At 46.8% G+C, this 26,877-nt stretch overlaps 1 protein-coding gene across 1 annotated transcript in view; it reads right to left on the minus strand.

Moving 5' to 3' along the window:
* Positions 1 to 4,622, minus strand: part of PDIA5 (protein disulfide isomerase family A member 5) — an 89,265-nt gene extending 84,643 nt beyond the window's left edge. The window contains exon 1 of the mRNA XM_001500185.7: positions 4,411 to 4,622. Coding sequence (XP_001500235.3) covers positions 4,411 to 4,593 — 183 coding nt within the window. The 5' untranslated portion in view covers positions 4,594 to 4,622. The remainder of the gene's footprint in view (positions 1 to 4,410) is intronic.
* Positions 4,623 to 26,877: the final 22,255 nt, after the last annotated feature.

Below are 26,877 nucleotides of genomic sequence, written 5' to 3' on the forward strand. Positions count from 1 at the left end.
GGCACTCCCACGTGCCAACACTGTGCTGGGTGCTTCCTGTATCATTTCTGATTCCTTCACTTCTGCAAGATGGATATTATTAACACCACTGACAAACAAGAAAACTGAGGCAGGGCCAAGGTCACACAGCTCCTGAGCGTCCAGCTGGCTAAAAGCCCATGTTCTTTCCACTCCATCACACTTGACTTTATCTTGTAGATAACAGAGAAGAAAATAAAAGGAAGAAAGTGTTGTTCTGGGAAAATTAATCCAGTCTCTCCCACTCTAACCCAACCCTACACTGTGGCCTGACTGATCTTGTTAATAAAAGGGCAGCTTTCATCGTGTCTCTCCACTATCTACAGAATTGAGCCTCAAAAGCTTTACCAGGCATTTACGGTTCTTTACAATCCACTTTTCCAGTCTTCTTCACCATCCCCGGATTCAAATCCTCCCTTCTACCCAGCCTGGCCCATCACTCCTCATTTCTCTGTCTCAGTCTTGGAAGGTTTCCTTTCTCTGCCTGCAACACTAATCCCTTCAACCAAACATAGCCTGGGGACAAGCACATGCAGGCCCCAGGCTCAGAGATGGGGACACCACACCCAGGACAGGGAGGGTCCCCACCACTCACAGAGCTCAGAGTCTGCCCTCCTTGTGAGGCGTGAGCTGGGCCCTTACCTTATCACTCAGGGCCCCAGGCCCTCCTTTTGCCCGAATCCACAGCATCACTGTCAGCTACTCAAGCAGCACTCGGCCATCCTTCCAACTTACGTGCCAGTGCTGTTTCAAAACTTCCTCTGTAATGTATTTATTTTTGTGGGAAAAGTGCACTCCAGGTTCCAAACAGCATTCTAAGTGGCAATTAGGTCCCCAGGCCAGCCCACAAAAGCCTATTAAACATATAATGGTATAGAACCTAAAAACGTGTACATTAAAAAGCTCTGCAGGAGAGACCAGGGCAAACATCTCCTGCTTCCTGCACCTCCGCTCACCGCCCCAGCAGGTTCTCAGCTTCAAGGCCCTGTGAGGCAGGCCCCCAGCAGCGGCCTGGGTGGAGGGCAGCAGGCGGGAGGTGAGGGGCTGGGATGACAGAGATGGAGGGGGAAGAACCCTGACTCATAATTCAGGAGGCTGCTCTAATTCCGGCTCCGCCTCTACAACCCGGGTGGCCTTGAGCGAGCCCCTTTCCTCTCGAAGTCTCACTTTTCTCTTATAAAATAGAGGGCTGAGTTAGATCCGTAGTTCCTAGACTTTGGAATCTCACAGATTGGCAGGATATATTTTGTTAAATATATACGTTTTTAAATATAATAATGTGTATTATATATTTAAAAATAAATTTTATCAAGAAAATGCTTTTTAAAAAAAAATCACAATATACTATTTTCATTTTTCAAAAGGACACTGTAAACCACCCTCTCCCCAATACAGACAGCCATGTCAAAAAAAATGGACAAGTTTTTAAACTGAAAATATTTGGATTCATGAAAAAAACCATTCACCACTGTTATTTTTCCAATTTGCCTACGGACCACTGAAAACTTCGTCCCAGTCCTTGGCCTGACGCTGCACCCACTTCGGCTGGGTGACATCGGGCCTCTCCAGCTGACAGTTCTCCGTTGCAAGGACAGGATGTAGACTATACACCCATCAGCATGAACGGCCCTGGGGAAGGGTCAGCTGCAGGGAGGAGCTGAGCTGGAAAGCAGGAAGGGACAGGCGGCACAGGGCTGGGGACAAGACAGCATGGCCTCCCCAGCCACAGGCCCTGAGCGCAGAGACCCCCAGTCTGAAAGGGCCGGACCAGCTTGTCCCAAGTGTTGACTGTGACACTTTCCACCCTAGGATTCCTGTGAAAGGGTGAGAGCCCCCAAAGGAACCTTTTTAAAAAGCTTCCAGTATTAACTTTTCTGATCAAAAATGAATAGATACTCACAGGGAGAACTTGGAAAACACAAAAACCACATGCAAAGAAGTAAGCAAAAGTTGCCCACAACTCCACCTTCCAGAACAATCGTGGTTAACATTATGATGCACTGCTGATCCCGCAAACACTTCAGTAGCTATCTTCAGCCACCCTGGGATTCAGTTTTGCATCCTGCTTCTCCCCTAATTATCACACCCCAGCACTTTTCCATGTCCTTAGATATCCTTCATAAACATCATAAAATATTTTGATAATAAACATAGCATTCTAGTAAATATAAACATTCTCTACCAACATCACTTTCCTTGGTGTGGACGGGGCCAGAAGTCATTTAACCATGCCACTATTGTTGAACATTTAAGCTATTTCCATATTTTTACTACTGTAAAAGACGTGGTGGGTGTACCTCACTGTCCACGAGTCTCTGTAGAGGCCTTTATACTTCATTACATCTGCGGGTCACAGCCCAGTGCTCTGCACAATCAGCCCTCAGTAATTATTAGTGAACAAAGAAACCCAACCCACTCTCAGGACCTGGAGAGCCCTTATCACAGGGACAGAGAGTGTAAATTTACAGAGGCCACCCTGGTGACCACCAGCCACTCACCACCAACTCTGCACCCCTGCCTCCCTCCTGCTAAGCCAATCCAGGGCTTGGAGAAAGGAGGAACTGTCAGATTCCAGTGCTCTCAGCAAACCTACCCACTCATCTGCACCTCCCTGGGGAGGGCACCAGCAGACCTCTGTTGCCCGGCTTACTCACACACTCCCTCCAGACTGCTCAACCCAGAGCCTCAGGAGAGCCATGGCTGGCGCCCTCTAACTTAATGTACGGCTCCCCTTCAGTGGAGGCTCCCAGCACTTCAGGTATCAGCACTTGCAGCTTGGACTTCCCTTCCCAACCCAGGGCCACACTGGAGGACAATGTGTGTTTTGCTCTCCACCCAAAATCCAACCCAGTGCCAAACAATGTGGTTGATAAATAAATATTTGCTGAATTAAACTTCTTTCCAGTCAAGTTCCCAAGCCCTTTATTTTCACAGGAGGGAGGGGGGAAAGGGAAGAAGAGAGGAGAACAGGACCTCCTAAAACAGCCCAAGTGCAAAGACCTGATGGGGGTTCTCAGTGGAGATGGCCCCGCTGCAGTCCCGCAGTCCTGCCTGGCCTAGAGACTCACCCAGGCCAACTGGCTCGAGGAATAGAAAGCAAACAGATCATCAAACACACCTAGAGGGGAGTGACGCGACATTACGCGACTCCCGCCTAATCTTCTCTGGGAGGGAAAACGGTCAGATCTAGGCGGACAGGGAGCGCCCTTTCCCACCCACTCCCATACAGCCAGAAAATACAGGGCCACTCCTCACTGGTGATCCCAAAAGGGCAGGGTATCGGGAGAAGGAAGTGTTTAAAGCAACTCAATCCACACTCGACTTTTTCTCTTCCCGTTTGCCCAGCATCCTTGCCACACCCGAAAGAAAAAAAAAATGAAAAATCTGGATTGGAGAGGGTGCCAGCAGCAGGAAGTTCCCTGGAACTTCGTTGGGGGAAAAAGGAGCCAAGATGGTTCTAAAATAAAGGAGACCAGAAGTTATGGGAGAGATGTGGAAGGCGGCCACGAAATCCCATCACACACCCACAGCAACACCAAGGCCAAACCCGAGGGTCCCGGGCGCGGTGGACACACCCATTCCGACCTCTTCCAGGGATGCCCCGAGCCCCCGCCTCCTCCCCAAGCGCAGCAAACTCCTCTGGAGAGCCCACCCCTCCTCCACTCTTGTATGATTCTGCAGTTTACAGAGCTTCCTCCTCCGATTTCTCATCCGACCCTCCCGACAACCTTGTGAGGGGGGCGTCTTTACCGTCCCCACTTCACGGATGAGGAGACCAAGTCAGATACATTAAAGGATACGCCGCGTCACACAGCCAGAAAGTGGCTGAGGTTCCAGCCAGCCTCCGTTGGCTGTAGGGGCAGAACTCCTCGCGACGACCCCACCCAGCCCCCCCAGCCTTGCGCGGCGAGGGCCCAGGTGGTGACCGAATGTTTCCCAGCCGCCCAGGGTCAAAACCAAGAACAAGGTGGCCCTAAAATAATGTTTCCGGCAGTGCAGGTGGAAAGCACCGCCTTCCCACCCGGCACTCACACAGGTGCAGGGCCCGGAGTCTGGGGCGGGGTGCACCCCCCAATCCGCGGGTGTCCTGCCCTAGCCGGCGGGACCCCCTGTCTTGCACCCCCACAAAGTTGTGCCCGCGGCGCAAGCACCCTGCGCGGGATCGCCCAGCACCCCCCGGGCTCCCTCTGGCCCCTGCGCCCCGGAGCGCTCCGCGGAGAGATCACTGGGGCCACCCCCGCTGCCTCCCCGCCCGCCGGGTACGCACACCCCCACCCCGGTGCCCGGAGGCATCTCCCCGCACGTCCGGGGAGGGCCAGGAGCAGGGAGCGCTGACCCGCACGCGGGGCGCACGTGCCCGCCCCAGCCCGGACGCCCGCCCCACAGCCTCACCCAGACCGCCAGCAGCAGCAGCCACGCCGGCCCGGCCCGCGCCATCCCCGCCGCCGCTGCCCACGGCCGGCTCCCGTCTCCACTCCGGCTCCCGCGTCCGCAGCTCCGCCGGGTCCAACCACCACCGCCACTTCCCAATTGCTCCCCGCCTCCGAGTTCGCGGTGCCACGTCTGCCAAAGCATGCGCACCAGGCTGGGAGAGGCGGCCGGGAAGAAGTGCTCGCTGGGAGTTGTAGTTTTTAGCAAGGCTGAGCTGTGGGGCCCGTGGGTGTGGACTTGGCCCCAAGACCGTGCAGGAACACAAGTGGAGCACAAATGGCAAGGTCAGGACGTAAAGGAAGGTAATTAATTTGGGGGGCTTACTCTGTGCCTGCCGGAGCGTTAGAAACAAGACCTCATTCAGCTCACAGTGCTAAATTTTATTTTCCCCACTTTGGGATTGAGGAAGCAGCCCAGAGAATTTAAGTGATTTGACCCATATCACGCAGCCTGCAAATAGCAGAAGTGCTACTTGTGGAGGATAGGAAGAGCCCTCATCCCACCTACCTATTCTTTTTTTATTCAGAAAAACTTTAGGGAGCTGTTGGAAAACAGTTTGTTGGTTCCTCAAAAAGTTAAACACAGGTTAACGTATGACCCAGCAATTCCACTCCTAGGAATATACCCAAAAGAATGGAAAACAGGTATTGAAACAAATGCTTGTACACCAGTGTTCATAGTAGCATTATTCTCAGTGCCAAAAAGTGGAAACAACCTACTCTCCATTGAGAGATGAATGGATAAATAACATGTTATATCCTTGCAATGGAATATTATTCAGCCCTAAAAAGGAATGACATACTGACACATGCTGTAAGATGGATGAACCTCAGAAACACGTTAAGTGAAAGGAATTAGACACAAAGAGTTACATGTTCATTCATCTAAAATAGTTAGAATAGGTAAATCCATAGAGATAGAAAGTAGATTAGCAGTTGCCTGGGGCTGGGTGAGGAGGAAGGGGGAGTGACTGCTCAATGGGTACAAGATCTCCTTTGGGAGATGATGAAAATGTTTTGGAACCAGACAGAGGTGATGGTCACATAACATTGTGAATGCACTAAGTGCCGCCAAATTGTAAATTTTTAAATGGTTAATTTTATGTTATACGAATTTTATTTCAATAAAAAAATTCAAAAGAAAAGAAAACCTTTATTGGACCCAGTCCATGTGCTAAAACATTCATGCATGCAATCAGTTATTCATTCAAGAATGTTTATTGAACACCTGCTACATCCTGAGGCTCAAGATACGCCATAGTGAGATGGACAAGGAAGTGCACAGTCTGGAATTGGTAGGTTAACAGCTAAAAGATCCTTGCTCACTATCCAGAGACTCAAAGCTCAAGACCTAGAAGTCATCCTTGACTCACCCTCGCTTCTCAACAGGCCCATCCAACCCATCACCATGTCCTGTCAGTTCTTCCTCCAAAATATATCTCTTCTGCCACCTGCTGAGTCTAAGTCACTGACATGTCTCTCCTGAAGTGTTTGCCTTCTTCTCCCTCCTCACACCCTCTACCGTGCATTTGTTCATGTCAGTTGGATTTTGCTTGCCACTCCCCTGAATCCCTCCAATGACTTCCCGTCATCCTTGGAATGAAATCCACACTCCTCTCCATGACCCGTGCAGCCTGCATGTCTGGGCCTGACCCTCTGGGCCTCATCTCCTGCCTCTCCTCTGCCTTGTCCACTTGGCTCCAGTTACACAGACCATCATTTCCTGTCTTCCCACTCCCAGAGCGGCTCCCACTTTAAGGCTCGCGCTCTTCCTATTCTCTCTGCCCCAACACTCTCCCTGGCCCGTGGTCCGACTGGCACCATCTAATCTTTCAGGACTCTCTTATATGTCCCCCTGAGAGAGGCCATTCAGAGCAACCCATTGGAAGGAGATTTTACCCTCCCACTCCCAAGGCCCTTATTCTCTAGCTCAGGTTCTGTATATTCCTTGCCCGGCACTTAGCACATCTGCAGTCACTTAATTGTGTGTGTTCATTGTCTGTCGCTGCAACCGGAATTTAAGTCTCATGTCTTTCTTGTTCAGGACCTGAGCCTCGAGTGGTGCTCAGTGTCCTTTTTGATGAATGACTGAATGACTGAATGAGGTAATGTGTTGGAGAGTTTCAGAAACTCCTGAAGCAGGTTGGGGACAGGGCTTCCTCTGTGTGCTTTGTGCTGCACCGTCAAGCTCGTGATCTGCATGTGGGAAAGTGGGCCTTGCGGCTCTTCCCTGTGGGGCTCGGTTTCTCATCTGTAAAATGGAGCGGCTGGTGAGGATGTGGAGCAACGGTGTTCTCATATGTTGCTGATGGGAGTGTAAATTCGTTCAACCACTTTGGACAACAGTACGTATACAAAATATACACAAAAATGTTCCTAGCAGCTTTATTCATAGTCGCTCTTGTGGGCTGAATCGTGTGCCCCAAAGTCCGTATGTCAAAGTCCTAATCTCCGGTACCTCGGAATGTAACTGTATTTGGAGATAAGTCCTTTAAAGAAGTAATTAATTAATGAGGTCATTAGGATGAGCCTTAATCCAACATGACTGGGGTCCTTATAAAAAGAGGACATTAGGACACACACACAGAAGGAAAGACTATGTGAAGACTCAGAGAGAAGACAGCCATCTACAAGCCAAGAAGAGAGGTCTCAGAAGAAACCAACCCTGCTGATGCCTTGATCTTGGACTTCCAGCCTGCAGAACAGTGAGAAGGTAAATTTCCATTGTTTAAGCCAGCTCTTCTGTGGTACTTTGGTATGGCAGCCCTAGCAAACTAAATCGGTAGCCAAAACTAGAAACAATCCAAATATCCTTGAAAAGAAGATCAGATAAATAAATGATAGCATATTCTCCAATAAAAAAAGAAAAAACTACAGAGACACACAACAACATGGGTGAATCTCAAAACCATGTTGTTTAGGAAAAGTAGCCAAACACAAAAAGTACATACTGTGTTTTTCCATGTATCTGAAGTTCGGGAACCGGCAGGCATGATCTATGGTGATAGAAGAAAAATAGGGGTTACCAAGGTCGGGGGTGGGGGGAGAAGGAGAGGTCAACTGGGAACAAGTATGCGCAAACCTTCCGGGTGCTAGAAATGTTCTATCTCTTGATTAAATGATGGTTACATGACAGTCTACGTATGTAAAAATTAATTTGCTAACTGAGCTGAATTAATCATTTGGGCTATGTGCTAAGATCTATACACTCTACTGTCTGTAAATCATATCTCAATTTTTTAAACAACCAAAAATTGAGGGGTAAGGTCAATCAGCTAATCTTCAGGATCCTTGTAACTCTTCTGTCTCCTGAGTCCAAAACTGGCTGAAAGCTCCTGGGTCCAGAGGAAGGCTGAACTGTGCAGAAACGTGACTGCCAAAAGGAGAAAGAGTCTGGGAGAGGAAGGAAGGAAGGAAGCCATGCGTCTGTGAGCCAGAGAACCAGAGGGCGAGGGCCTGAGAGGGGAAAATAAAAGTTGCCAAGAAAACAGACCATTTCATTCTGCAATTGAAACTAACTAAAATGAGATTTATGGCCCTTCTGGGAATGTTTAAAAATTCTAAGCTTCACTCTCCTTGAAATATTAGGAGAATAGCACAGGGTAGGTACTGTCCCTCCTCCATTACAGCCCTCGATGGGAACCATCCATTTCTTTCAGCAGCAGCCCCGCGGGGCCAAGCCAGAGAAACTTCTTGTCCTGTGGTTTATTGTGAATTGTGACGCCATCTCATATTTGTGTAGCCAGTTCCTCTCCATCCTCTGGGTTGGGACAAGGACTAGCACAATGACCATTTTCTGACATTCAGGCAAGGATGAGAATTGACAGGAACAAAATAGGAAAAATGTTGAGCCAAAGAAGCCAGACACAAAAGAGTATATTCCGTATGATTCCACCTATATAAAGTACAAAAAGGGCAAAGGTAATCTATTTTGTTAGAAGTCAGGGTAGTGGTTACCTTTGAGGGAAGGATGTGGGTAGTCACTGGGAGGGGTCTCGGGATGTTGGGGTTCTGTTACTCCATCTGAGTACAGGATACCTGGGTGTGCTCACTTTGTGAAATTCATCAAACACATTCATGGATTGTGCTGTATATATGTTATATTTCAATAAGAAGTTTATAACTGAAAAAAATAAAGAGGAGGAGTGAGACAGAGGGAAAGAAAGGTCAGCTCTGAATAGGGATGGTAAAAGGAGGAGGGAATTCCAGAGAGACAGCTGGGAAATCATTCAGTGATCCCTATGCTTCAGTAAGCAGCCAGTCTCACCAAAGAGGGACCCAGTGTGACCACTCGTGGTGCCTAGAACACCGTGTGCTGCTCACAAGGCTTTGCCTCTGCTCATCACATCTGCTGATATGCTGTTCCACCCGCACTCCCCTGCTTGGCTGATATCTTCCCAGCTTGGGCACCTCCTCCTCCAAAAGCCTCCTCTGACATGCATCACTCTCCCAACCAGCACCCCCACCAACATGGGCCCTTCTCTGTGCTCCCACAACTTCCTGTGTGGAATATGGTCCTTAAGAGCATGGACTGTGACAAATTCATAGACATAGAAAGTAGAACAGTGGTTTCCAGGGGCTGGGGGAAGAGGGGAATAGGAGTTATTGTTTAATGGGCGCAGAATTTCAGTAGGATGATGAAAACGTTCTGGAGATGGATAGTGGTGATGACTGTCCTACAGTGTGAATGTACTTACTATCACTTTATACTGTATACTTAACAATGGTGAAAAATGGGGGCCGGCCCCAAGGCTGAATGGTTAAAGTTCTGTGCACTCCTCTTCGGTGGGCCAGGTTTGCAGGTTCAGATCCTAGGTGCAGACCTACTCTGCTCGTCAGCCATGCTGTGGAGACATCCCACATACAAAAAAAAAAGACTGGCATCGATGTTAGGTCAGGGCTAATCTTCCTCAAGTGAAAAAAGAGAATTGGCAATGGATGTTAGCTCAGAGCAAATCTTCCTCACACACATACACACAAAATGGTGAAAAATAGAGGATAGTTTCTTCAACAAATGGTGCTGGGAAAACTAGATATCCATGTGCAAAAGTATGCAGTTGGGCCCTTACCTTATACCATATACAAAAATTAACTCAAAATGGAACGAAGACCCAAATGTGAGAGCTACAACTATAAAACTCTTAGAAGAAAACATAGGGGGGAATTTCATGACATTGGATTCGGCAATGACTTCTTGCTAGCCCTCTTCACAATGTATTATAATTCCCTGGAGTGTCCAGTCTCTCAACCACCCTAACCCCCATACCCCAACACACACACACACACACATTAGATGTGAACTCTGGAGGACGATAACGACATCTGGTTTACCTTGTCCATCTTTGTATCTCCCAGTGGTCAGGCCAGTGCCTGGCATGTAGTAGGAGCTCCTTAAATGTTTGAAATGATCTTTAGCAAGAGGGTTTGACGACACAGAAAAAGAAAGCTTCTCAGCATTAACATGGACAAACAGCAGAACAGGCCAATCAAGTGATTTTAGACCAAAACAGAATCCTCACAGACCTGGGGTAGAGTATGCCCTTCCAAAAACGGGGCATAGACCAGACAGCTACAGAGTGTGTCTGTCAGCACCTTGTTTCTATGGCAGGCCTAGAAAGAGTGTGGTTGGTTGTTGAATAATAATTAGTAACTCGTTATTGGACATTGATTGAACATTCATCCTAGACTCATTTGCAGGGCCTGGCTCTGATATTTCATTAAGAAAACATCACATTAAAAAGCCCAGTTCTCAAGTGAGTAGGAGCACTTTCTGCTTGTCCTCTCGGGCATTGATTCTTATCTCTTCTGACTGTCTCACCCTCCTTTCCACTCACCTGTCCTGGCTCCAGCTAGCAGGCTGCTTAAACCTGTGGCCCCTCAGGCTGACCTTTGGCTTCAGTTAGATCAATCGTCCTCCACGAGTGACTGGGTCTCCCCCCAGCCCCTGGGTGCTCTATCCACTCATGCCCGCTGGCCTGCACTTTTAAGGCCTCTTTAGAAGCCTGGACCCTGGGTGAGACCATAGAGCCCTGAAGTTTTGCATTCTTTCCTTGACCTGGTCAGAAGCTCTCCTAAAGACCTACGTCACCGCATGTTTTCACTTCCTCCTTTTTTCTCATAACTCAGCTAACTGGCGTCACCTACAGGACCCCAGGCTCCAGCTCATTAAAAAAAAAATCTTTGGCTTGCTAAAACTAAACCCAGAGGTGACCTTAGATGATACCATTTTCTTCCTGAACAGTGATATTCACATTACTAAAGACTTCAAGTTTATATTTAAAGCCAAATGTCAAAAGCCAGGATGTACTCATGTCCTATACCTTGTGGGGTCACCCCTCTGTTAATAGTTACATTTAAATTACTCAAAACTTCATCCCACAGTGGGCTGGCCCCGTGGCCGAGTGGTTAAGTTCATGCACTCCGCTGCAGGCGGCCCCATGTTTTGTTGGTTCGAATCCTGGGCGCGGACATGGCACGGCTCATCAAACCATGCTGAGGCAGCGTCCCACATACCACAACTAGAAGGACCCACAACGAAGAATATACAACTATGTACTGGGGAGCTTTGGGGAGAAAAAGGGAAAAAAATAAAATCTTAAAAAAAAAAATCTTCATCCCACATAAGATGGGAAATCCAACACCAAATGCCTCTGGGGAGCCTCAGGGACAATCAGGGGCGGGGTTCTGGGAAGTCTTAGGGGTGAGAGCTCCAATATTTGGTTTCCACTGAAGCATTTGAATCTCATGGGCACTCTGGTTTCTCTCCACCCTGTGCTGACCCAGCCATAGTTCAGCCCCATTTTCCTTTGATTCTCCAAGGCAAGCACACACCGAAGGATATGGCAGAGTTTTACTGAAGGATTTACTGATGACAGAGGAGAGTTACATTATCAGGCAACTACCAGGCAACACCACAAATGGCAAATGACCTAAATGGAATAAATAATAAAAGTCGGCATTTCATCCCAAGGAAATCCTCACTGGCTGAGGCTTTTCCTCGGACCCCCGCCTCCCCCGCTTCACCATGCTGCTGCATCACCTCTCTCTGGAGCCGTGGTATAATAAAAATATATTTGGTCTCTCCCTGGTTCCTGGCACAGAGGTCCTGAAACCCTTGGAACTTCCTGAGTGGTGACAGGAGCGTCTTTTGTTACTCATAAAAAGCCTCTTTTGACTACACCTGAGTTTATACTAATGAGTGAACCAGGTGGGGCCCCTAGTTAGCTTCTGGATGGGACCTGTCACGAGAAATACCAAACACTTGATTAGAGGGTGGTAGGGTGTTAGCGATTGAGACATAAAAACTCTTGAACAGGGGCTGGCCCAGTTGCATAGTAGTTAAGTTCACACACTCCACTTCGGCGGCCTTGGGTTCATGGGTTTGGATCCTGAGCACGGATCTATGCACTGCTCATCAAGCCATGGTGTGGTGGCATCCCACAAACAAAATAGAGGAAGATTGGCACAGATGTTAACTCAGCAACAATCTTCCTCGAGCAAAAAGAGGAAGATTGGCAATAGATGTTGGCTCAGGGCCAATCTTCCTCACCAAAAAATAAACAAACAAACAAGTAAATGTAAAAAAAAAAACCCCAAAAAACTCTTGAACAATAAGATTTGGAGAGCTTCCGGGCTGGTGAGCACACGGATGTTGTGGGAAGGTGGTGCATCTGGAGAGGGCATGGAAACTCCATGTACCCTCCCCCCAGGTACCTTGCCCATTTGGTTGTTTCTGAGTGGTATCCTCTATAATAAGCCAGTAAACATAAGTGAAATTTTTTCCTGCATTCTGTGAGTTGTTCTAGTGGATTATCAACCTGAAGAAAGAATTGTGGAAACTCCTAAATTTGCAGTCAGGGCAGAAGTGTGTTTTGCCTGGGGACTCCATTTGTGGCTGAGATCTGAAGTGGGGGCATTCCTGTGGGACTGAGCCCTTAACCTATAGATTCTATGCTAACTCTGGAAGTTAGTGTCAGAATTGAATTATTGGATACCATCCGAGAATCAGACAGGAGTCCTTCTGTAATGGGCATTGCTCTTGTGGGCAGGGGTGTGTTTGGGGGTTCTGCAACTATGTAGGTCTTGATGGGAGTCAAGATCCTGCTTCATATTACAGAAGCCCCAAAAGCCATATTGCAGGCAGGGTACGGGCGCCATGGTCCAACTCAGCCAATCAGCTATTAAGCCAATGATTTTGTCTTTGGAGCAACAGCTATAAAAAGCAGGGAATGGTTACAAGAGGAACACCCATGCCTGGGCAGCAGGGCCTACAGTGTCCATCCCTAACCAATTGTTCCTTGGTGTGACCTTGGCTGGGGTGTGGATATCCAGCTTCCATACTGTTTTCTAGGTTTGTTCTCCAACTTTTCTGTGATGGTTTTCATTTTATAATATGTCCACAAATTCTTTGATACTCCTCCCTTCAAGAGCTGGGGTTTGACTCACCTCCCCCTAAGGACGGGCTGGACTATGACTCACTTCTCGTAAATAAAATATGGTGGAAGTGATAACATGTGACTTTCGAAACTAGATCATAAAAGGCCTTGCAGCTTCCTCCTTACTCTGTCTCTTGGATCATTCACTCTGGGGGTCATAAGAACTGCAGAGAACTTTTTGGAGAGACCCATATGGGAGGGAATAAAGCCCCCTGCCAATAGCCAATGAAGTACTGAGGTTTCCTGCCAGCATCCAAGGGCATGAGCCATCTTGGAAGCAGCTCCTCCAGCCTCAACCAAACTTCAGATGACTGAAGCCTACCTAACGTCTTGACTACAACCTAGCGAGAGACCCCAAAGCAGCACCTCAGCTGCTCCTAACACTTGGAGAGGGTAAATGTGTGCCGTTTCTAGCCTCTAACTTTTGGGATAATTTGTTATGTAGCATAAATAGCTGATACACTTCTGGATTCTGTGAGCCACCAGAAACCTTCCAATAAATTCTTTTCTGCTTAAGTTAGCCAGGGTCAGTTTATGTTATTTGCAGCCAAGAGCCCTGGCTGGTACCCCTTCTTCACGTCTTCTTCCTCTACCCCCAATCCACAGCAGCCTCTCACCGCCTGCCCCTTTAACAGGCAGGGTAGTTCAGGCTCGGTTTCTCCTGACCTCACCAGCATATCCAGATTACATCCTGAAGGCTTCACCTTTCTCCATCAGACAGGCTGGCCAGATATTTTCCGAGTTGTAGAATCCTCCTCACCACTCCCCGGGAAGACCAAAGCAGCTGCAGACTGCGGTGGCATTAACCTACTTATAGCTGCCTCTCCCCAAAGCCATCTGTCCTCTACCCTGACCATCCACTCACTGCCCCCTTGGGGGTTTCCTATGATCTCTTCCTCCATGAGTTAAATTGCCTTGTCTCATGCCCCCAAGAACTGCCCTTTCCTGGCCTGTCTGCAGTTTTGAACACAGTTCACTGCGATGCCCTTCTGGAAACTGTCTCCTTTGTCGATTTCCTCAACATTGCCCATGCTGTGTTTCTGCCCTACTGCTCAACGGCTCCTTCTCTGTTTTTCATTCTCTCACTTCCTGAGAGAATGAAAAGTTGCCGCCTGCCTTTTCTTCCTGTACGCTCTCCTTAAGCTGCCTTGGTCTCTCTGACGCCTCCAGCTCTCAGCTGAGGGTGACCCTGCGTCTCTACTTCTGCAGCCGACTCCTCTCATGAACACCAGGACACACTTCTTTCTGTTCAATTACTCTAATTAGTCTGCCACTGGTACCTCAGGTCAGCATCGGTGTGTGAGAGCCCACTTATCTTCTCTCCTGCCTTCCCTCCTTCTATTAATGGCACCATGCTTCCTTCTGGAAACCAGGCTCAAATTCCCACCCTCCTTGACATCCCCTTCTCCTTTACTCCCACATCTCCTCCGTTGCTGAGTCCCACCAAGCCCTTTCCCCCACATCTCTCTCCAGGCATTCAGGCCCTGCTCATCTCTCATCCTGGCCCCTGCGGGTACCTCTCTGTTATTATCCCTGCTTCTCATCCATTCTCCCTCAAATAATCTCTCCTACATACAGGCTCCAGAGCAATATTCCTAAGGAATAGTTCCCATTCTATTTACTGCTTCACTTAAAAACCTTCAATTATATTCAACAGTACTGAGTTCCAACTGTGTGTGTATTATTTATGATTCTTTGTATGCAACCTACTGAAACCAACTAGTGCCAGTTTAAACTGAAAATGAGAGCTGATTACGTGGATACAGGGAGATCTCAGAGAATGAAGGGCAGGAATGCAGCCAAACCTCAGAGCTGGAAAACTCTCAGGACTCCATGGTATTCTCTCTCCATCCCCTCTCTGCCTTTCTCAGCCTCTGCTTCTCCACCTCCCCTGCAGATCCTAGCTCTCTCTGGTCCTTAGCCCCTTGCAGAAGATTGCTGCCTCACAGGAGCCAAGGTTTGCTTTTATCCCCATCACTCAAGGGACCACTCCCCAGTGGAAAGGGTAAGTTGTCAGTTCCAGTTTCTAATTTGCAGGTGTGCTAATCAGGAATCTTCTGCTTGCAACTGGTGGACACCCCACATAACTAGCTTGGACAAGAACATAATTTACGGGCTCTGATAAACAAGCTTTGGGAAGGGCAGGGCTGGGGGTAGGCCTCATGGACAGAGGGTAACAGGGACTAGATGTCATTTATTTCTCCATTTCCCATCTCTGCCTGTGAGTGTCCTTTCCTTACTGTAGGCTTACTCCTTCCACATGTTAAAGGACACTGATGGCACTTGATAAATCTCGCCACCTGAGAAGATTGGCTCATCTCCGCAAATTCCAATTTAAGAAAATCCTTAGAACAGACTCTAATTGATCCAGCTTGGGGCATGTCCCCATTCCTGGGCCAGGTGGGAGGGATGTAGACTAGGGTGGAGGATAGAACACACACTCTGGAGCCAGGCTGCCTGGGTTTAAATCCCGGCTCTATTACTTATTAGCTGTGTGACTCTAGGCATTTATCCTCTATTTGCTTCAGTTTCCTTGTCTGTAAAATAAGGGTAACAATAGGACCTATCTCATAGATTGTTATTAAGATTAAATTTAGAGTCCTTAGAATAGTGCTGACCCAAAGGAAAGCTCTGTAAGTGTTAGCGATGAGGATGATAATGATGATGACACCACGACAAGGGAGGAGGAGAGGAGAGGAGAGGAGTAAACTCATCTTCAACCATACACTTGAGAGGGGAGGAGAAATTCAGCATAACGAGTATACATTAGTTTCATAGGGCTGCCATAACAAAGTCCCACAAACTGAGTGGCTTAAGACGAAATTTATTGTCTCAGTTCTACAGCGTAGAAGTCTGAAGTCAAGATGTCAGCAGGGTGGTTCCCTCTGAGAGCTGAGAGGGAGAATCGGCTCCAGGCCTCCCTCCTAGCTTCTGGTAGCCTTAGGCATCCCCTAGCTTGTAGATGTAGATTCTCGCTGTGTGTTCACATCATCTTTCCTGTGTGCATGCCTGTCACTTAGTCTAGATTTCCTCTTAATGTAAAGACACAAGTTGTATTGGATTAAGGCCCACCCCAATGACCTCATCTTAACTTGAACATCTGCATAGACTCTATTTCCAAATAGGGTCACATTCACAGGTACTTGGGGTTAGGACTTGGACATTATTTTTTGAGAGAGGGGCACAATTCGACGCATAACAGAGGGGATGGGTCAGTGCTGGCCATACAGCAGTAGATGTCCCGTCCATTTCTACTTCCCAGGACTAAATATTCGGATCAGTCCAGCTTGGGTCAGTTGCTCATCCCTAGTCCTATCAACCGTGCCTGGAGGGGGCAGAGAGGGCAGGGAGTCATACTACACAAGATGATTGCTGAGAACAATGGATGTGTCTCTGAGAAAGACCCGGAATGTTGGCTCACCTGCTGGAAATGTGCAGAATACCTGAACTACTCTTAGAGAGGAGAAGAGAATTTGGATGAATAAAGAAAACATAGGAATGAGAGGGGAAGAGGGGTCAGAGAATAGTGAGGAAATAATCTACTGTGTCTGGGCAGTCAAGTGAAACATGAGAAGCGATAGCAAACATTCATTGAGTGCTACCCGGGTGCCCGACAGTTTATGCATTCCACGTACATCATCTCTGCTCTCTTCACCACGATCCTGGCACATTACCATCACTCCTGTGTTACAGATGAGGTTCAGTGACCTGCCCAAGCTCACAGAGCCAGGAGATGATAGAGCTCAGGGTCTTATGCCACCTCTCCTACGAAAGATTAGATTGGAAAGTTGGTTAGGCACAGAATGTGGTCGACTTTGCCAAGGAATCTGGAATTTATTCTGGAGGTAACAAGAAGCCAGTGAGGAACTGTAGGTAGAGGAGGACCTGATGGGGCCTTTATTTCAGGTTGACAGCTCGGTGGCAGCGTGGAGGATGCTATGGAGCAGAGAGAGATTCCAGGGGAGCCAACACCTGTCATCTCCCACCCTGCTGGGAAGGAAAAGAATTAACCAGTCATCCTGCTATATAAGACAGCACCAGGAGCCCCGGGGACTCTTTGCTAGCTCATTTGTTTTAATTTAATTTTTATTGAAGCATAACCTACATACAAAAAAGTGTACAAATCCTAAGTGTGGCTTGATAGATTTTTTCATCAGATGAACATGGCTCACAAGTTCATTCTTTACGTAACGAGCCCGAATCCTTCCCTATCAAACCCACCTCTGAAACCACCACTCTAACTACCCCGTCTTTCTGTGGGAAATCTCCTACTGGGTACCTAGGGTTCGGCACTTTCTCTCAGAGAAATGCACTGCCCTTGGGAAACCGTATGGGCAGTGTGGCAGAGCCAGCACACTCTGTCCAAGTCACCCTGCCCAGCCAGGCCTGGCTCCCCTTTGCCCTTGGTGTGGCCCTAGGCAAGAATCTTCATCTGTAAAATGGCGTCAGTAATGGTTAGCTCCTCTTTCATAAGTTCAATAATAAATTAGAAGTAAATTAATTAGTAATTTATAGAAATTTATAAAATTGATATAACGTATTATATATTTATATAATATAATACACAATTTATAAAAGGTATAAAATTAATACATAAATCAGTAAAATGGAATAAGTGTTTGCTGTCACCGTCCTTGGTGGTGTCTGCTGTGTTTACTTCGATGCATTTTTATAGAGGAGTTTTATGCCACTTTGAGGCAAAGCGCTGCAGGGACGTGGAGGTGAGGAAGTTGCCTCTCTCCCCACCACCTGAAGCACTCCAGATTTAATGGGGAGAGGTGAAGAGGGCGTAGCATGCAAGCCAGGAACACGTTGACCTTTAAAAGATTCTCTCTGCAGGTGTGGTGTTTTATGGGGCTCCGATGGAGTTTGATCTATTTTCCCTTTCTCTCTCTCTCCTGCTCTGAAGGGCTCTGTCCCAGGCCTGGGGGAATTCAGGCCCAGACTCAGGTGGTGATTGGTGGTTAACCCTTTAGTACCAAAGTCCGCGGGGTTGGGCTGGGAGCCAGATCTCCAGGGCCGGAAGTGCTACCGGTCAGCTTCACACTGCACGTTGCATTTTCCTTTATCAATGATTGTGTTTCTTCCTCTCCCCACACACTTGCAGCCAGCTCACCCTCAGACTGCCTCTCCCCTCTGTTCCACCCACGCCCTGGGAGGCAGAGGAGCTATAACAGCAGAACCTGCAGGAAAGGGCCCTGCTTGCCTCTCAGGCCTCATCTCTGCCACTGACCTCCTGGAAGGTGAGCAGCCCAGCTCTTCATCTCCTCCCATCTCCTCTGGGAGCGGGGTCCTGGGGCACCCTTTGATGCCTACCCAGGGCTCCACTGCATATGGAACTGGGCAGGAAAAGCCATGGCCAATAGAAATCAGTGTTTACAAGACATCAGAATCCTGCTCCTTTGGGATTTATTTCTGATGTATGGAATTGTAAAGAGGATGCTTGGGTCAGAGGCTGTGAGTCTGGAGCCCTGGACTCAAGTCCACTTCTCACTGGACCTGATGCTCTTGCTATTTCTTTATTTCTTTGAGCTTCAGTTTGTTTGTCTATAAAATGGGAAAAATATTGACCCAACTTATCTCAAGAGGGATTGTGGTATGCTTTTAGAACCGTGATGTGCTATGAGGAATATACAGGGTTCTTATTCTTACTATTGGGATCTCTCTTTCCCTCTGTTATTGGAAAACCTTATAATATTCTTTTAAAAATCAAATGAAAAGTAATACATGCTTGTGACACACAAGATAAGTAGTAGAGAAGGGCCTGTGGTGACCATTTCCACTCCCCTTTATTCTCCCCACTCCTGGGCCTCCAATCCCACCTGCTTAGACCAATACCCTTATTCATTTCCTACGTATCTTTTCAGACACCTCCTGCGCACATGCAAGTGAATATGCATGCAATAGGTTCTTTTATCTCCAAGTCAATGCATTCTGTACATCTCTTCTGCATCTGGCTTTTTTCATTCAGAATTTTGAAAAATGTTTCATTTGAGAGTTTCATTTAACAAATAAACTCTTTAATGGCTGTCTGATACTCCACAATGCATGTACTATGATGTGTTCACCAGTCCCTCAAAGTTGGACTTTTGGTATCCCCATCCTTTTAAGGCCCCTCAGGCTGGCAGTTGGGAGACGCCCTGACATCGTGTTCCTTCACATTTCCTAATTGCAGGAATCTTTGGGGTTCCTCCAAAGTCAGTGTGTGGGAGCTGGATGTGGCAGGCACATCCGGCCTCAGGATGGGAGGAGCAGTGGGAGACTCTTTGGCACCCATGGATTGAGGTCTCCCTGGGGCACAGGAAGCAGTAAAGGAAGTAGGTCTGGGGACATCACTCAAGATCTTTACCTCTGTTGACCTCAGCTCCCTGCCTGCCTCTGGGTTCACACAGAGAAGCTCCCTGGTCCATTAGAATCACGGGGGGAACTTCTACCATCTCAGAGCTGGACCACGCTGTAGGCCCATTACACGATCATCTCTGGGGACCAGTCCTGGCTATCAGCAGTTTGATAAGTATCTCAGGTGATTCTGTTGTGTAGTCAGCCAAGAACTACAGCCCAGAAGCCTGGAGGTAAGAAAGATGTGGCGAGCCTGAGGGCCTTTACTCTCCTCCTCTCCTTTCAAGCCTCTGAGAGAGACAGGATTATCCCACAGCATACAACCTGGAATGCATTTACCCAGCGTGCACACCTGATGCATACGTGAAGTGGTTCTTACTTAATTCTTTGCTAAATATTTATTTGGTCACTTTTTTGACTCATTTAAAACTGTTTCTGGAAATTGGAAAGAAGCTTTAAGCAGACAATTTGGCAATATGTATCAAGAGCCATAAAACTTGTCAGAATCATTGGCCTAGCTATTCCACTTTTGGAGGCTATCCTAGAGAAATAGCATAAATATGGCGGGGGCGGGGGGAGGAGCTATATGTGTAAGATGTTCATTGTAGCATTCTTTATATTAATGGAAAGTTGGAGAAACCTAAATGTCCAATGACACAGGAATGGGTAGGTAAACTGTGGTACATCTATTAAGTAATCATTAGCTTTATGGCTGTGAAGACAAAGCAATAACACGGGAAATGCTTGTGCCATAAAGCTAAATAAAAACACAGGATACAAGATTGTGCAGATACACTGTAATCACAATGGCCTGCAGAGAAAATCTAATATAAGGGAAAAAATTAGAAAGGAACGAAATGCTAACATGGCCTGTGTTAGGATGATGGGACTAATTTTTTCCTTTCCCTACTTCTCAAGTTTTTATAATATGGTTACATGACTATTTAAATGGAAATTAATAATAAGAAAATTCTGCCTCATGTATTTTTTCACATCTGTCTGAGACTGGGGACACACTAATGTATTTTTGTTTTGTTTTGTTTTTCTGAGGAAGATTAGCCCTGAGCTGACTCTGCTGACAATCCTCCTCTTTTTTGCTGAGGAAGACTGGCCCTGAGCTAACATCCATGCCCATCTTCCTCTATTTTATATGTGGGATACCTACCACAGCATCGCTTGCCAAGCGGTGCCATGTCCTCACCAGGGATCCAAACCGGCGAACCCCAGGCTGCCAAAGCAGAACATTCGAACTTAACCACTGTGACACCGGGCTGGTCCCATGGGACACCCTAATGTTGAGTTCGCTGCATACCACACTGGGGCCACTGGACAACACCCAGTGAATCAGTCTTACTCAGCACAGAAAGCCTGACAACAATGGATCAACAGTCAAAGGATATGGTTTTTAGCCCCTGCCCCAGTGGTACAGGATTACCTCAGGCAAATCATTACTCCTTTCTGAACCTCAGCTTCCTCATCTGTGAAACAGTGGGTTCAACTAGGAGGATGCTCAAGAAACTTCCATTTCAGAAATCTGATGATCACGGTATTGATGACAATGAAGATGATGCTAATAAAACCTGAGTACATTCAGATTCATTGAATGGGAGACTAAGACGCAGGAAAGTGTCTCCCCTAAAATGTCTGCAGGCAGGCTGCCTCTGCTCCTTATTGCCACATTCAGCATCGCTCCGTCCCCACCCTGCATTTAAATCCTGAAAAGCACAACTGAATAAATGTAAGGCAAAGCACACATCTCTGCTTAGTATTTGGTAATTTCTCTCCACATCACTCACACGCAGTCCTGATGACTTGTAAATGTAAGCCTCCGGAATATGCAGGCGAGCTTGTGGAGCCAAAAGGAAACACCGCTCCACCCCCACCCTGACTTCTCATCTTGATAAAGTGATTTTCCTCAACAGGCAGAGGACAAGGAGTCATAAATCAGTGACAACACAGCTCCTTGGGGTCTGCGCAGCCCTATGCTGGGGAGGGATGGCTGTCTTAGGCGATGTGGATGCACCAGCCTGGGGCTACAGAATAACAGGGGGAAGGGTCTGGGGTTGTTAGAAGCAGAATCATTCTGATGGGAAGGGAAATTGAAACCCCAGGACTTAAAGAGAGCAATAAAGGTGATGATGGGAAACGTGAGGCCCATGGATACACAGCGAGGCCACACATTTGGCAGGAGGGAAGAAGCTGTTGGGATTAGTACATTTTCTACACAACTGAAGTTTAACTGTTGAAGTGCCAGAACTTGACCTTTAACCTCATTAAGATGCTTCTCTAGCTTCTTAAGTGTCTGTATGGGACATAATTTAGCCCTTTTCTAATAACACAAGGGAAAGGAAACAAGCGTTGAAGCATACATTTACTTGGGTGATTATTTGTGAAATGTGGAATACAGATTCCCCAAGGGATTGTAAGTCCCAGGAGTATAGGGACTGTGTATCCCGGACCCTAGGATCTCCCTGGCACAGCGTAGGCACTCAAGACATATTTGTTGAATGAATAGTGAGAACCCCCTGTCATATATTATGCTGTGTTATGAAGGACTCTGTTGGTCATTAAGTATCAGAAAATGACTCCTGCCAAGCTAGGCAAAAATGGAGATGATCAGACAGATTTATGGGGTCTCCAATAGAGTCCAAGCACGGGGAATTGAGTGGGACCAGGCTGGAGCCCTGCGGGAGGACCAGGGGAAAGTTGCTTTTTCTCTTCTCTGGTTATCTTTGGGCTCCTCCTTCCTTGTTCTCTCTCACTGCTGACCATCTTTTTCTGCTCTGAAGTCAAAGGAATCTTCCTGTCTTCAGTTTATTGGTCCTCAGTTTCAGTATGAGACTAGCCCTTCTTTCTCCATTGTTTCATTTCCTAAACTTCCCTGGACAGCACTCCCATTAGCCCAGTTTGGTTGGTGTGTGTCTCAGACCAAAAACTGTGGCCAAGAGGCAGAGGTCAAGGTACTAACAGGATGACCACCCTGGAAACCTTGTAGGTGGAGTGAGGGGGGTCGGGAGACAAAGGGGTATGGATCCACAAAACAATAGGCATCCACCACATTCATGTTATGTAGCAGGTGGGCCTCTTATCTGTGTTTTATAAGTGAAAAAACTAAGGTTGAAAAAGGATAAGGAGTTTGCCCAAGGTCACACAACTAGGGATAGGTGGAGACAGGAGGCAGGAGTGGTAGGAGACAGGTGGCATCGAAGCCTGGGGTGTCCCTCCACACCATGCAGGCTCTGGTCAGCCTCCCAAACACCGGCCATCACTTTATACTGCAGTAATCATGGCAGATGGGGTGGCCCATAAGGCTGAGTGATCCCTGACCCCGGGATGCACCCTGCAAATTGCTCTCTTGGAAAAGCCCCAAAGGCGGCTTGCTTTTTGGCTATTTGCTTCTCTCTCATAAAACTAGGGGAAGGTTGTATCCTGTCTGCTCTTGGGGACAATGTACTGCAAGTTGCCTTTCTGCAAAATTAATTTGCAAATCAAAGGTCAGAGCTACCTTCTCCCCAGTGATTGCTTTGTCCTCCAGACCAGCGTTTTCTTCTTCACTGTGGCTATCCGTGTCTTTTAACCCTTCAGCAGCCCTTAGTTATTTCTGCATCTCTACTACCGTGAGCTAGACTGGGCCCCCAGTGCCTTCACAGGTAGGAGCTTTGGGTTTGGATGTAAAGGCAGAGTATCTTTTGCCATTTCCAGGAAGTTGTGCAAGAGGATTTTGACACTGATTTGTTCAAAATATCTTTCATATTATCATCCTCCTCCTCATCTCACTTTTCTCTAGATATGCCACTGGTCACGATTTCCTCAAGTTCTATTTAATATTTGACTTTTGAGAGACTCTCAGGCACGAGTAATATGAAAGCCATATCTTTAATATTGTCACAAGGCTGAAGAAATCCTCAGTAGTATCTACTGATAGAGCAGCTTGCTCATGACATTTGTTTTGCAACAATACTTCATACTCAGAATATCCCCCTGGTCCATAGGTCAGATCAGGGAAGTAACATGGAGTGAGGAGGGTGATTGGGGACGGCAGGAAGCTGGTAAAAATATTGTCAGACCATAACCTCAGGGAGCATTTTAGAATTATCGAGTCATAGGATAGATCTGCTTATCTAGGGAGTTCTGTGGTTCTCAAGTAATCTTTCATATAAGATTCAAAAGAATGCTAGTACCAGTTGGGAAATATATCTTTGTCTGAAAGCAACTGGTGCTATATATTGAAAGATCCATTCCGTGAACTTTTTTTTAAAGGTATGCTTTATTTATTTTTTTGGTGAGGAGGATGGGCCCTGAGCTAACATCTGTTGCCAATCTTCCTTTTTTTTCTCCTCCCCAAAGCCCCCGTACCTAGTTGTATATCCTAGTTGCAAGTCATTCTAGTTCTTCTATGTGGGATGCTGCCACTGCGTGGCTTGATGAGCAGTGTGTAGGTCTGCGCCCAGGATCTGAACTGGCGAACCCTGGGCCCCCAAAGCAGAGCGTGAGAACTTAACCACTTGGCCACAGGGCCGGCCCCCATTCTGTGAAAATTTTAAGCGAGATTGTAAACTCTTCAAAGGAAAAGGCTTTCAAATAGTAGAAAACAACTCAAAATGTCTGAAACAATAAAGAGACTTACCCTTAACTCTCATAATAAGAAGGCTAGAGGTAAGGCCGTTTTAGGGTTGGTTAATTAATTGGCTCAACATTATCAATGATCCAAGTTCTATCTATCTTTCCTCTCTGCCATCCTAAGTACACTAGCTAGCTTTCCTCATAGTCACAAGATAGCTGCACTATCTCCAGGCATGACATCCTCACATATTACCATCCAGAGGCAGAAAAGGGCCAATCTTTTTATTGTGTCTCCATGTAAGACTAAGAAACCTCTCTTGGAACGTTCTATCCAGCAAATGGATACTAATATCCCACTGGACAGGGTTCAGTCACATGTCTTTTTCAAAGCCAATCACCAGCAAAATAAATAGAATTATTTTGAATGACTAAGACTGTCCATTGGACTGGGGCTGGGGTGACCCGTCCCTGAAATACATGACTGCCTGATAGTTGAACAGTACACATATTCTATTAACAAACAAGTGGGAGGGGACAGCTACTGGGTAGGGCACCAACAATATCTGCTACAGGGCTCAATGCACATTTCTAGATTTTAATCTATTTTATTCAGCTTGAACCCCAGGACATTTGATTCACTGATACCTACTGGGATAGAGATCATTAAACCTCACATAAAAAACCGGTCTCAGAAACACTATAAAACTGCTCAAGAGAGACAGTATTCAGAAAATAGTTTCTTGAAAAAGCCATGAAATTGGTCTATGGCTTCATGACAAAGCAATTCCTTTTCACTAACTTGGTATCATCTTCTAATTCTGTGTCTCATTTTGAAATGCCAAAGCAACCCATCGGAAATTACACGACTCCATCAACCACACTTGCTTATTCAAATCTATTCACCATTTCGATTAGCACAGGGCCAGAGAGAGGAGACTGTATGATAAACAAAATAAAAATCGTATCCATATCTACCTATATGTGTGGCTATCTATCTACCTACCTACCCACCTGCCACCTTTTATAACTGTCCACTTTCCACGAAAGCTGAGATGTGCTCTGTGACATTTTCATTAGAGGAACTTGGGAATCCCTCTCATAGGATGACACTTGTCACATCGCCAGCTCTCTTCTGGCACATATGGTTTCCCTCTAGTTTGACACACGGATCTTTCCATTGCAGGCAGCAGAGATTGGCAATGGCTAACTTATGTGGAAAAGGAATTTATTTGATGGATTTGGGGCAGCCCATAGAATCAAGGGAATTTCCAGAGATCTGGGCAGAGGAACTAATGTTGGTTCTGCCCTCAAGGTCAAGAGTCTGGAGAGAAAGTCCAATTGGCTTAGCTTTGGTACACACCCTTCTCTTAGCCAGAGGGAGTGGGTGCCTTGGTTAACAAGTCTACCAAAACTGCAGCCTGAGGGAGCAGTCATTCCCCACCGGGAAATCAGGGTGCTGCTAACAGAGGGGGCTGGATGCTGGGCTGGCAAATAGGGCCATCCACAGCAACAACTGAGCGTTCCCTGAAAACAATCTGCCATCCGTAAAGAGGATTCATAGGATGTAACACTAAAACAAATTATTTTCCGCTTCCCACGTCTCTTTAAACCTGTTTATCAGAGGAAATCTACTCCCTGTTTAAACTCTATTCACTTTTAAATAATAAAACAGCTTGTGATCACTTTAAGATTCAAACACAATCTTAAATTCAGTAATAGAAGGCTAATTCTATTAGCACTTTAATCTTCATTCAAAGATAAGACTTGCCCCCATTCCCCTATCTAGGCAAGCTGTCTGCCTTTGGCAGTGAGAGTGGTCAGCCTCTTTCCTCCTCTTTCCACTACCTGCTGCTTCTCATCCCTCTGTGGCCACAGCCAGGGAAGAAGGAGTGGGAAGGAGGAAAAGAAAGTTTTTATTTTTCTGGTCCTGTCACAAGATGGCCTTGTGCTCTCATAACATAGCACAGTGAATATTTAAAGCTGCCTCTGTCTTGGGGACACTTTCCCGGATTTTTTTGAGACTTCCCTGCTGTGTCTCTTTGACTGCAACTCTCCTGCTCTCAGCCTCCCAAGCAGCTCCCCCACCTCCCCTGCCGTCTGGGTTCATGGGGACAGATACCAGTCTCCTGTGTTCCCCTCCTCCAATGGGAGGGTCACATAGTTTTTTTTTCTGAGTGGTTTTGTTGAATCCCCATTCACTAGCCTTGAGTTGATGAATAGGGACTGGCATTCCACCCTTGGTGGGCGGGGATGGGGACACCGACGGATGACCACAACAGACAGGGGACGATGGGACTCTCAGCACAACTCTTTCCAGAGAAATCCTCCTCAAATAATCCTTTCCTCCCCAATTGCCATCCCTTCAATTTTTTTATATCTTCATAGAAGGTGAAAGTTTCAAGGATTGTAAATAATTTTAAAAATAATCTTTGCCAACAGGTGACAATGGTATTTTATTTTCATACGCATTTCTTTAATTATTGATGAGAGTACCCATCTTTCATATGCCCTGTGAATGTGTCTAATAATAGCAGTAATTAACACAGAGCTCTTCTATGTACCACTACTTTACTTATGCTAATCATTTAATCCTACATGGACCCGAGGCGGTAGGTACTATTATTATCCCATTTGGTAGCTGAGGTCCAGAATGATGAATTAACTTGCCCAAGGTCACAGTTAGTGGTTCTGACTCTGAAGCACTCCTGACTGACTTTTCCACCATTTCCTGCTCTGCTTCCTGCCCCTTTCTTCTCCTTTCTCTCCTTATCCCTCTTCTTGTGGTCTTCATGTTCCCAGGGAGCATTTTGACCTTACCAGCTGTGGTCAATCTGTTCAGTTCCACATGCATACAGTGGACATTTAGCACTTGCCAAACACTGTATTAGAGGCTGAATGACAAATACACCCACATGTGACCTGAAATCATCATCTAATAGGGAAATCCTACGTTGCACATGTGTAGCTCATCATGGTTTCCCAGGAATAGTCACAATTCTCCTGCCAAGTTCTTGGTCTCAGAGAGGTTAAAAGACTTGTCCAAGGCCACACATCCAAGAAGTGGTGGAAGAAAGAAGAGAATACAGGGGCTT

Source organism: Equus caballus, chromosome 19, assembly GCF_041296265.1.
Source record: "Equus caballus isolate H_3958 breed thoroughbred chromosome 19, TB-T2T, whole genome shotgun sequence".
Classification (NCBI taxonomy): domain Eukaryota; kingdom Metazoa; phylum Chordata; class Mammalia; order Perissodactyla; family Equidae; genus Equus; species Equus caballus.